Here is a 13,043-nt window from a genome sequence, read left to right as displayed (position 1 = left end):
AAAAAAAAAAGCTAAAGAGGATAGAGAGAAACACTGTTAACTGATGATATATGGAGGGGATAATAATCAGTGTAATGAAACAAGCTATATGAATGTGAAGCTGATGATGTGCCCTGTAAACTTTCACTCAATCCAAAATAAAAACATTTAAGTAAAAAAAAATTAAAATTAAAAAATTAAAAAGAAATTCAACAGTGTATTAAATTGGTTAGATTTGTTGCAAAAGACATCTTAAAAGTGTTAAAAGGCAAAGGTTGGGTTCACTTTGAGGACTACCCATCCCAGCCCATGGTATTTTCAGTGGTCTCTTATGCATACTAGAAAGCTGGAGAAGAATGGATGCCTTTGAATTATGGTGCTGGCAAAGAATGTTTAGTATACATGGATTGTCAGAAGCACAAACAGTACTGTCTTAAAAGAAGTAAGTCCGGAATGCTCTTTGAAATTAGGATGGCAAGACATCAGGAGGAACCAGTGCTTGGAGAAGGACATTATGACTGGTCAAGTAGAAGGTGAGTGAAGAAGTCCTTCAGTGAAGTGGATTGACACAGTGGCTCCAAATGTGGGCTCAAATATAACAACAATTATGAGGCTGGGAGAGGATAAGGCAGTGTTTCCTTCTTCATACATAGGGGCGCACTCTGAGTGGGAACCAACTCAACAGCACCTAATAACAATCTATATACATAACAGTGGTGACACAGTGGTTAAACACTTGGCTGCTAACCAGAGGTTGGTGATTTAACTCCACCAGCCACTCCATGGGAGAAAAGACCTGGCATTGTGCTCCGATAAAGACCTCAGCCCAAGAAATTCTATAGGTAGTTCTACCCATAGAGAGTCACTGTGAGTCAGCATTGACCCAGCAACCAAAACCTGTGGACACAGATAAGAGATATTTTCAGATTCCTTTTTACTTTAACAAGATTGAAGAATATTCAAAATGAAGACACAATTAAAATTTCTATGATGGTCTGGATTTTCTTAGCTAATTTGATTATGAATTGGTTTACTTAGTTTTGCTCCCCTATTTTCTTTATGATTTTAATTTCCCTTTTTTTTTTTTTAAACGGCTTTCCCTATCACCAAGTTAACATGTCTGTATTTTATTTTATAAACCTATTTTTTCTTTTTTCTTGGAAACTTTTTATTGTGAATTGAGTGAAAGTTTATAGGCATCATCAGTTTTACATTCAACAAATCCCACACTTGGTTCTATCTCAGTGATTGCAGTTCTGTCTGTGTAACAACAGCTATTCCACTTCCTCCTTATGGTTCTAATTTCCATTCTGCCTTCCTTCCTTCACATCCATTCTCAACTTTGTACTGAGGTCATTGTTGCCCTTTTGATCTTGAATAGTTGATCATTCCATGATGAGCAGACCTTCCTAGTGGTGTTGTCACCCTTATAATACCTGTCTACTGTTGGGCTAAAAATTGGACCACAAGGATGTTTCATTCCAGACCTGAAGGGTGCATGAGGGCTACAGCCTTGGATTTCTCCAGTTTCCTTCTGACCAGTAAGCCCAGTCTTTTAAAATAATTGGGGTTTTGTTCCACGTTTTCTCGTACTCTGTCAGGGACCTCTAATGTGACCTCTTTCCGAATGTTGGCAGTAGTAGCCAGGCACCCCCTAGTTCTTTTGGTTTCAGAATTGTGACTGATGTTCATGTATTCCGTTGGTCTACTGGACTAGTTGATTCCAAGCATCTTCAGTTTTCATCATTCTTATTTCTTCTGCACATGAATAGACCAGTAGTTGCACCTTAGATGGCCTCTCATGAGCTTTCTGATTCCAGTTACTACTCATCAAAGTAGGATGTAGAACATTGTCTTTGTGGACTATTTGTAAACCTGCTTTTACGAAATGTACATAAAAGAAAAAGTGTTACAGGAGCTTCAAGTATTGTGAATTGCCTTTCAGTTGTTTTAGGAAAGTGAGGGAACCCTGTGGATTTACAACTGCATGGGCAGTATTATCCTGGGTCATCTTCTAATATAGACATGAGAACGTTTTTATTGTTTTATTATTTTTCAGTGTTGTCAAAATGACATAATTAGGATCTGCCTAGCATTTTCCTCACAATGTCTGTGATGATTCAAGCGCTGACACCAATGACTAATTAGAAACCACTGTCTTAGTTATCCATATGCTGTACCAGAAAAGCCTCAGTGGAGGCCTTCAGAGTTTGAGAGGCTACAAGTCCAAATTCAGAGTTGTGACTCTGGAGGAAGGTCCTTGTCTTGTTTCAGCATCTGTAGCTAGAGCATTCACTAAAGATCTCCATGCATCTCGATAACATTATTCCTTTGGATTCATGAGCTTCAGAGAATAGGGAGTCCAGGTCCAAAGGATGCACTCCACTGCCTTCTTTTTCTGGGTGGTCCCTTTGAGCTCCACTTGCTTGCTTAATCTCTTTTATACCTCAAAAGAGATTGACTCAAGATACAACCTAATCCTGTAGATTGCATCTGGACTCCTTAATATTATAGAAGTGAGAATTTACAACATATCAGATAATTACATCAGATCAGGGCTGAGCACATTATGGGGAATGATTGCATCCTGGTAGATCTCATTGTGGAGGTGACTATTACTTCTTACCTGCTAAACCACTGAGAATCTTGGCCCAGCTAAGTAGCTCTAACTATCATTCACACCTGGAATTTTAACCACTGTCTTGTGTTAGCTATTGTCTGTGTCTCTCCCCCATTTTTTCCCTAAGTCACCACATCAAGGCCTGGTTTTGGGCTTGGCTATGGACTGTGCTTTTTTGGAACAGGCAGGTCTGTCACAGGTCTGTGATACATTGTGTTCCTGTAGACTGCAATGGGTTCAGGCCAGCATGCTTACCTGGTGATTTGCTAGTATCTGGGGTCCCCGGGCCTTCTGCATGGATATAGAAGGATGTACTACCTTAAAAAGAGTGAAACTTGGACTTTCAAGTATTTGCTTTGTTTTTTTTGTTTCTTTGATGTTTCCTAGCTAACGTTCATGTTGCAGGGAATAAAAAACTACCCAGTCCTAGGCTCACAGTCAGATAAACATGGATGGTGTGAAGAGAAAGAGTAAGGACCAGCTAGTTCCTTATATTTTTAAATAAACAAAACAAACATCCTGTAGGTAATTTTTCTGTTTTTTTGTTCTCATTCAGAACTGTATTTTAATATAACCTTAGTAATGCTTTCATTTCCATAATTCAAGTCTACTTTTCATATTAATCATTTATGTCAGCAATAGACTGAGATTGTGAGGTTGGCGTAGACTGGGCAGTGCTTTGTTCTGTCTTGCATAGGGTCGCTATGAGTTGGTACCGACTCAATGGCACCTAACAACAATGAATTCATTTCTAGATAGATTACCAAATATGTTAAACTGACTGATGATAAACCACTCTGATCAGAGAATCAAGATTCCTTTAAAATGTGTTTGTGTGTATACATACAAGGGGACTTCAAAGAGTTCATGGAAAAATTTCATTATCTTTCAATTTCATTTTTCCACGAACTCATTTCTATATGTATACACACACATACATAAGCCAGCATGTCTTTCAGCTGCATATAACCAATTTCTGTTAAATCATTGGGAAATTCAGAAAGGTTTATTTAAAATTTTGGTTGTGTCCTGTGAAGCAAAAAATGAAGAAAATCAAAGACTCAAGGAAACAATTAGTTTAAAGGACTAATGGACCACATCAACCACAGCCTCTGCTACCCTGAGACCAAAAATAAATTATGCCTGGCTACCACTGCCGACCGCACTGAAAGGAATCCCAATAAAAGGCCCTGGACAGAGTGGGAAGAAGGTGTGTAACAAAATTCAATGTTATAAAAAGGACCACATGGTCTGGCCACATAAAGATTTGTGGAACTGACAAGACTGTGGTCTTTAGTCACCCTTCAAGCTCAGACCTAAACTCCTGTGGTCCAGCTTTTCAAGTCGGTGATGGACAGACTTGTAAGGTGTACAAGAACACCAGGAAGATATACACTCTTTAGAGCAATCAACCATATGAGATCCAAGGACAGTATTTTCCCAGGGATAAAGCTCAGAAGACAGGAAGGCATAGTTCCAAAAGGATGAATGGAAATAGGAAACTAAAGGAGAGAGGGGTACTATTACATTGTGGGGACTGAAAACAGTGTCACAAAGCAAGATGGGTATGAATTGTTGAGTAGGGAAACCAATTTGCTCTCTAAACTGTCACCGTAATCAATATTAAAAGTTTGTTTGTTTTGAATTCTAAAGGGGGAAAAAATAAAAAAGGACCAGGCTTACCAGTCTGATAAAGACTAGTGAAGCCCCTGAGGCGTGGTGGCCTTTAGACACTCTTCAAGCCTGGAACTGAACTCACCCCCAGAGATCACCTTCCAGCCAAACACTAGGCCTGTGAAGTCAACAGTGACACCTGAGAGGAATATGCTTCTCAGAACATTCAACCATATGAGACCAAAAGGCAGCATTTGTCCAGAAACAAAATTCAGAAGGCAGGAAGGGGCAGGAAAGGACCAATGGCAACCGGAAGCCCAGGGTGGATGTGGGAAGGCAGCTGTTACATTGAAGGAACTATAAGTAATGTCACAAAACAAAATGAGTATAAATTGTTGAGTGGAAAACTAATTTGGTCTGTAAACTTTTACCCAGAACACAAAGTAAAAACAACAACAAAACTAGAGTTGTGGCACATTACATCATGTATGTTGTTGTGTGGTGCCTTGGAGTCAGTTCCAACCCATAGCAACCCTGTACAGGGTTTCCAAGGAGCGGCTGGTGAGTTTGAACTGCCTAACTTGTGGTTCAAACGACTTAGTGGTGCAGCGCATTAACCCGCAGTGCCACACCAGGACTCCATAAAGTCCATGATCTAAGAAAAATCCAGAAATTGACATAGAGAACTAAATTAAGCTCTGTTTCTATTCTCTTACTTGTTTATGTTATACTTTTCCCATTTAAATCTATTTTAATGAAAATCTAAAAGATTTCACTAGTTAATGCAATACATGATCTTCATAATGTTAACTTAGTGTTAAACCCTTATTAGGTTATGTTGTTGTTGCTAAGTGGCATTGAGTCAGGTCCAACTCATAGTGACCCTATATAGGGTTTCCAAGGAGCTGCTAGTGGATTTTAACCACCAACCTTGTGGTTAGCAGTCTGGTGCATATCGTAAAGCCCCACACCAGGTCTCCTCATTAGGTTATGTTATTGTTATTAAGTGCTGTCAATTTGTTTCATAGCAACCCTATATAGGGTTTCCAGGAGTCCTGGTGTGGCTCTGTGGGCTAATGCATCAGACTGCAAAGTCATTTGAACTGCAAGGTCGGTGGTTCAAGTTCACCGACTGTTCCTTGGAAACCCTATACAGAGTTGCTATGGGTTGGAATTGACTCAACAGCACTTAACAACAACAACATTGGGCTTCCAAGGACAGCTGGCTGGTGTGTTTGAACCACTGACCTTGTGATTAGCAGTCCGGTCAGTGATTCTGGTACACAGGACTAAGAAAGACTAGGAAGACAAAGGAACAGAATACTTACGCATAGCTGTGGAACGCTGTCAGATAGCACTAGAATATTGAATGTTGGAACATGAACAGTACCCAGAATATTTCAGATACAGTGCTGGAAGGTGAGTCCTCAGTTTGGAAGGCGTTCAGAATACAACTGGGGATGAGCTGCCTCCTCAGCGTACAGTTGACCACGATGACACAAATGGAGCAAAGCTTTTGGGACTTTCATTTGCTGGTGGGGCACAACTCAAAATGAGGATAAACAGCTGGAAACATCCATTAATAACTGGAACATGGAATGTATAAAATACAAATCTAGGAAAATTACAGGTAGTAAAAAATGAAATGGTACATATAAAGATCGGTGTCTCAGGCACTAGTGAGCTGAAATGGACCTGGTATTGGCCATTTTGAATCGGACAACTCCATGGTTTTCTATGCCAGGAATGACAATTGAAGAGGAAGGGTGTCACATTCATCATAAAAAAGAATAAATATCTCAGTATCTAGCTTGAAGTATAATGCTGTCTGTGATAGAATAATATCCATATGCCTACAAGGAAGACCAGTTAATACCACCATTATCTAAATTTGATGATATTGAAGAATTCTACCAATTTCTTAAGTGTGAAATGGATCAAGCATGCACTCAAGATGTATTGATAATTACTGGTGATTGAAATGCAAAGGTTGGAAACGAAGAAGGATCAGTAATTGGAAAATATGACACTGGTGATAGAAATTATGCTGGAGATCGCATGATAGAATTTTGCAAGACCATTGACTTCTTCATTGTAAATACTTTTATTAAATAACCTAATAGACAGTTTTACACATGGACCTCACTAGATGGAATACACAGAAATCAAATTGACTACATCTGTGGAAAAAGATGCTGGAAAAGCTCCATATCATCAGTCAGAACAAGACCAGGGTCAGACTGTGGAACAGACCATCAGTTGCTCATCTGGAAGTTCATACTAAAGCTGAAGAAAATAAACACAAGTCCATAAAAGCCAAAATATGACCTTGAACATATCCCACCTGAATTTAGATATCATCTCAAGAACAGATATGGTGGATTAGACACTAATGAACCAAGACAAAAGGAGTTGTGGGATGACATTAAGAACATCATACAAGAAGAAAGCAAAAGATTATTAAAAATACAAGAAAAAGGAGAAGGCCAAAATGAATGTCAGAAGAAACTTGCTTTCCAGCAGAGAGATGCTAAAGCAAATGGAAGAAATGAGACGGTAAAAGAACTTAACAGAAAATGTAAAAGGGCAGCTCAGGAAGATAAAGTCAAGTATTATAATGAATTGTGCAAAGAACTAGAGTTAGAAAACCAAAAGGAAAGAACACATTCAGCATTTCTTAAGATGAAAGAACTGAAGAAAAGATTCAAGTCTGGATTTGGAACAGTGAAGAATTCTGTAGACAAAATATTAGATGATACAGAAAACATCTAAAGAAGATAGAAGGAATAAACAGAGCCCATGTACCAAAAAGGAAAAGTTGATGTTCAACCATTTCAAGAGGTAGCATTTGATCAAGAGCCAGGTGTACTAAAGGAAGGAGTCCATCTGTAATATGTAGATGATACAACCTTGCTTGCTGAAAGCAAAGAGGACTTAAAATATTTATTGGTGAAGATTAACAGCCTTCAGTATGGGTTGCACCTCAATGTAAAGAAGAAAAAAAAAAATCCTCTCCACTGGACCAATAAATAACATACATATAGAGAAAAGATTGAAGTTGTCAGTGGCTTCATTTTGCTTGGATCAACCATCAACACTCATGAAAGCAGCAGTCCGGAAATCAAACAGTATATTGCATTGGGCAAATATGCTGCACAAATCTCGTTAAAGTGTTGATGAGCAAGATGTCAGTTTGAGGACTAAGGTTTACCTGACACAAACCATGGTATTTTCAATAACCTTGCGTGCATGCGAAAATTGGATAGTGAATAAGGAAGATTGTAGAAGAATTGATGCATTTGAGTTATGGTGCTGGAGGAAAATATTGAAAACACCATGGACTTCCAAAAGAACAAATAGATCTGTGTTGGAAGAAGTACAGTCATAGTGCTTACTAGAAGCCAAATGGCCAGACGTCGTCTTTCATACTTTGGGCATATTGTCTGGAGGGACCAGTCATTGGAGAAGGATTTCATGTTTGGTAAAATGGAGGGTCAGAAAAAAAAAGAAAGACCCCTATCGAGATGGATTGCACAGTGGTAGCATAATTGGGCTCAAACATAGAACGATTGTGAGGTTGGCCTGGGATTCGGAGTCATGAGACACAAGCTTGAAATCCACGTGTTAGTTAGAAGACTTTGGGCATACTAACTTCTGTGAACCTCCGATCCTGAATTTATAAGAATGAGGCTGTTGACAACTCAAAATACTAGGAACCTTGGTGAGCAATCAGTTTATGTAAATGAAGTAGCAACATCTCAGAAAAGGAAGGTGAGACTATAATCAATATCATTAAATTGTACTTGTAGAAACTTGAATTGCTATATATTTTGCTGTATACTCAACAACAACAAAATAAAATTATATTTAATTTTTTTTTTTTAAGTTGGGGTGGGGGAATGTAGCTGTTGAGACGGACAGTGAAAATAAGCAGCCTATCTACTCTGGCACACGAGATTGCCGTAAGTCAGAATCAACTCTTTAGCAACAAGTTTAAATAGGATAGACATCACAGATTCTCTCTTTTCCTTTGCCAAAGTTAGAAGAATTCATTTTCACTTGATAACTAAAGTTGAAACTTTGCTAATGATGCTTTTTGCTTGTTTCCAACAGGCTGCACATTAAATAGCCAAGAGTTAAGGCTCACTGTTCACTATGAAAATGGGTTCACAATCTCCAGGGACAACGGAGGCTCTAGCAGCATATTATACCGCTACCCTTTTGAAAGGCTGAAAATGTCTGCTGATGATGGCATCAGAAATCTGTATTTGGATTTTGGTGGTCCTGAGGGAGAACTGGTAAGAGTATTTCTGAAAAACATGTTTCTTCTGTATTCACATCACTTCTTGCCTCTTGTATAGCAAAGTATGGACTGAGCTCCCATTTGGAATCAGGAAAGTGTTCTTCAGTGTTCCAGGTGGTGATAATTGTGTTTTATTTTGGAGGGGGTTTTGGTGTATATGGTCTTTTGTTTTATTTTTGTTTTCTTCATGTTAGGAAACCATTCACTTTTAAAATATGGTTTTGTTAGAATGTTAGAAATTCAAACTTTTAAGAAACAGATTTTTGTTAAAATTAAGAAGTAAAATAATAAAATATTATAACTAGCTGGCTTTATTAAATAAATTCCATCCATTACTGTTATCATCAGTTTGTTGGGATAAGAGTTAAGAGTAATAAAATGACTTGGTTGTTACAGAAATTTGTTGACCAGAAAAAAAGGTACAGAGATATACCCATTGTTATTAGGTTCCGTCAAGTCAGTTCTGACTCATACTGACCCGACACACAACAGAGTGAAACACTGCCTGGTCCTGCAGCATTGTTACACTTAAGCCCACTACTGCTGGCACCATGCCAGTCCATTTTATTAGAGGTCTTCCTCTTTTTTGCTGACTCTCCACTTTACCAAGCATGATGTACTTCTCTAGAACTGGTCCTTCCTGATAATACATCCAAAGTATGAGCGACAAAGTCTCACTATCCTGGCTGGACTTCTGTTTCTTCCAGCACAGATTGGTTTGTTCTCTGGCAGTCCGTGGTAATTCAGTATTCTTCTCCAAAACCATAACTCAAATGCATTCACTTTTTTATGGTCTTTCTTATTCGTCGTCAGATTTTCACATGCCTAGGTAGACTACTCAAAATACTGGGGCTTGGGTCAAGGGCACTTTATTCCTCAAACTGACATCTTTGCTCTTGAGAACACTTTAAAAGAGGTCTTATGTAGCATATTTGCCTAATGCAATATGACATTTGATTTCTTGACTGCTGATTCTGTGAGTGTTGATTGTGGACCCAAGCAAAATAAAGTCTTTGAAAACTTCAGTTTTTTCTCTATTTATTACGATGTTATTTATTGACCCAGTTGTGAGTATTTTGTTTTCTTTACACTGAAGTGCAATCCATACTGAAGGCTGTGCTCTTTGATCTTTATCAGTAAGTATTTTAAGTCCTGTTCACTTTCACCAAGCAAGGTTGTATGTATCATCTGCATATTACAGGTTGTTAATGAGTCTTCCTCCAATCCTGATTCCACGTTCTTTGTATAATCCAGATTCTCGGATTATTTACTCAGTACACAGATTGAATAAATAGAGTGAAATAATACAACCCTAGTACACACCTTCCCTGATTTTCAACCATTCAGTGTTCCCTTGTTCTGTTTAAACGACTGCGTCTTGGTCCATGTACAAGTTCATCATGAGCACAATTAAGTATTCTGGAATACCCCATTCTCCACAATGCTGTTCGTAGTTTGTTATGATCTACGCAGTCGAAAGCCTTTGCATAGTCAGTAAAGCACAGGTAAACATATTTCTGGTATTCTCTGCTTTCAGCCAAGACCCATCTGACATCAGCAATCATGTCTCACATCCTCATCTGAATCCAGTTTGAACTTCTGGCAGTTTCCTATCGATGTACTCTTGGAGCTGTTTTTAAAGTATCTTTAGTAAAATTTTACTTGCATGTGATTATTAATGATATTGTCTGATGATTTCCACATTCTCTTGGGTCACCTCTCTTTGAAATGGGCACAAATATGGATCTCTTCCAATCAATTTGCCAGGTTACCTGTCTTCCAGACTTTTTGGCATAGATGAGTGAGTGGCTCCAGTGCTATATCAGTTTGTTGAAAAAATTTAAGTTTGTATTCCATCAATTGCCAGAGTCTTTTTCTTTGGCAATGCCTTCAGTGCACTTTGGAGTTCTTCCTTCAATACCAAGGGTTTTTGATGATTGGCTGCCTCTTGAAATGGTTGGACGTCGGTCATTTCTTTTTAGTACAGTGACTCTATATAATCCTTGTTCTTCTTTTGATGCCTTCTGCATCAATCAATATTTTCCCATAGAATCCTTTATTATTTCAAGTTGAGGCTTGACCTTTTTCCTTCGGTTAGTTCTTTCAGCTTGAGAGATGCTGAGCATGACCTTCCCTTTTTAATAATAGCACTTGCCATTTCGCTAGCAAGGTGTTAAATTTTATCTGTCTTTTTATAATTTTTAGCACTAGCTTTATATTTAATGTGCACAAAATTTAGTGATGAAATTAGTGCTCTATGATTTGAGCTTCCAATGAAGTTGTATCTTTTTTTAAAAGTACAGTTGACTAAACTATGCCTTATTCCTAGTTTCTATTATCAGTGTTAAAGATTGGCTAACCAGTTGACCCAGGAAGCCTGATCCCAGGTTCTTTGTTCGTATGGTGGCAACTTGGTCAGATTGGCGTTCTGGACTTAGGAGGGTTTAATTAGCCTCAAGAGCTACTATTCTTACCACAAACCTATAAAGGATGTCAAAAATCACAGCTATAGATGGCCACGCTTCAGCTAAGTTCACTGTGGCTCTAAGGAATATCATTACAACTAATGGTCTCCATAGACTACTGGTGTGGTGCTGTGATCAGCACTGGACTGAGAACCACAAGCTCGGCAGTTCAAATCCACCAGCTGCTCCTCAGAAACAGTATACATGGTCACTGAGTCGGAACCAACTTGATGACACTAACAATGTTAACAATGGTGTCCATATAGGGTAGTCCTCTTTATTTTAAATCATTTACTTTATAGTTCTTCCACCAGTTGTATCTTAATTGTGGATGTGAAACCTCACACCAGTATGTCAGTAGGACATGGAATAATGGTATTTCAGAGTACACTTCTATTTGTGACTTGGAGTTTACATAGGTTTGGCATGTTCTTTATCCAATATCTCTTTTAAAAAGTAGAACATCACTTCTGAATGGTGGTGGTTGGTAGTGTTCTGTTGAGTCAGTTCTGACTCTAGCGACCCTGTATAGGGTTTCTGACGTTGTAAATTTTTACAGGAGCAGAAAGCCTCCTCTTTCTCATGAAGAGCCACTAGTTTATTTGAACTGCTGACCTTGCAGTTAGAAACCCAATATATAACCCACTATGCCACCAAGATGCCTTAAAAACAGTAACTAAAGCAATGAAATTATGAACTACTATGAGAACTATTTAAAACATTCCCACCAATGCCCAAAGATTCCAAAGTAGGATATACGTTCCCTGAGCACAAACAAGCATTCGTGGTTTTTTCACTGCCATATACGTCGGAACCGACTCAATGGCACTTAACAACAACAACAAAATACCCAGTACCTAGAATAGTAACTAGCATAGAGGGAATGCTTGTTGTCTGATTGTTCCATTGAATTTTGGTTTACTTACTGCCCAATACCATATTTGGAGTCCTGGTGTGGTGCTGTAGGAGAATCACTAGACTGCTAAACTGCAAGGTTGGCTGTTCAAACCCACCAGCTACTCCTTGGAAACCCTTTACAGGGTTGTTATGAGTCAGAATTTACTCGATGGCACTTAACAACGGTATTCTAGGGTAATAAATGGTTTGTTTATTAAAGCATCTCTATGTGGTAGTGATCATTGATGTCCTTTCTCCTCAGACAATGGACCTGCACTCTTGTCCGAAGCCAATTGTATTTGTGTTGCACACTTTCTTGTCAGCCAAAGTCACTCGCATGGGACTGCTTGTGTGAGCAGCAAAGAATCAGCAAAGAGCCTTGAATGTCACAAGAAGTATTTCCACCTCAAAAAAAAAAAAAGCACAAAAATGAAAGCTCTCTCCTCCAGCACAGTGCCTTGACAAGGACCTGCAAATCACTGCTGAACCCTAACCGTGTTTCAGAAAGAGCCTGCCTTCCACAAGCTACCTTGACCAGAAATTCTTGGACCTCTAAGAAGCTTCAAGATGAAGCTGTTGATTTACATTTTAATATCATGATGTGGTTTGTAAGCAATTAGGTTTATTTCCCCTGTTAAAGAAGGACGGCGCATTGCTTTTCTCTTGGGACATAATCACATATCCAAGAGTTATTTTCTTGTTCTTCCTGTAGGATTTGGTTTGTGTTAAGACAGCTACCCATTCCCAGGTAATCATTTGCAGGGCCTAATTACTTTCTGGTCCTTGCAAATGGGTCAGACGTTGTGTTGAACTTTGCTGACCTCACTTGCTCCTTTCACCTTGTTGACGACTTGGAGTGTGTGTCACCAAGGTACTCTTCTACCTGCTCCATCCCACTCCAGCCTTCACTTCTCACCTTACCACGGCTTTGCCACATAAATGCTAACTTTACAACTTAGAAAGTAAAAAATGTTTATTTGCCTTGCCTTCCACCCACTTTCTAATGGTGACCAAATTAAAAAGCAAATTTGGAACCACCATTTTGCAAGACGAATTTGCTTGTTTTAGTCTTTTCTGATTTTATCTTAGGTAGGAGCCAGGGGACGTTGTAAGATTTATTTTACAGGAAACTTCTCATTTTAGCTGAAGCCATTTTTTATTGCTT

The 13,043-nt window shown here is 38.7% G+C and overlaps 1 protein-coding gene across 1 annotated transcript in view; it reads left to right on the top strand.

Moving 5' to 3' along the window:
- The window catches only part of SNTB2 (syntrophin, beta 2 (dystrophin-associated protein A1, 59kDa, basic component 2)), a 142,066-nt gene extending 129,767 nt beyond the window's left edge, over positions 1 to 12,299 (top strand). The window contains exons 6-7 of the mRNA XM_006860212.1: positions 8,327 to 8,511; positions 12,141 to 12,299. Of these exons, the coding sequence (XP_006860274.1) occupies positions 8,327 to 8,511; positions 12,141 to 12,233 (278 nt within the window). The 3' untranslated portion in view covers positions 12,234 to 12,299. The remainder of the gene's footprint in view (positions 1 to 8,326; positions 8,512 to 12,140) is intronic.
- The last annotated feature ends 744 nt before the right edge of the window (positions 12,300 to 13,043 follow it).

Source organism: Chrysochloris asiatica, unplaced genomic scaffold (genome assembly GCF_000296735.1).
Source record: "Chrysochloris asiatica unplaced genomic scaffold, ChrAsi1.0 scaffold00037, whole genome shotgun sequence".
In the NCBI taxonomy this organism is placed as follows: domain Eukaryota; kingdom Metazoa; phylum Chordata; class Mammalia; order Afrosoricida; family Chrysochloridae; genus Chrysochloris; species Chrysochloris asiatica.
This window is presented reverse-complemented; position numbering and strand designations above follow the sequence as displayed.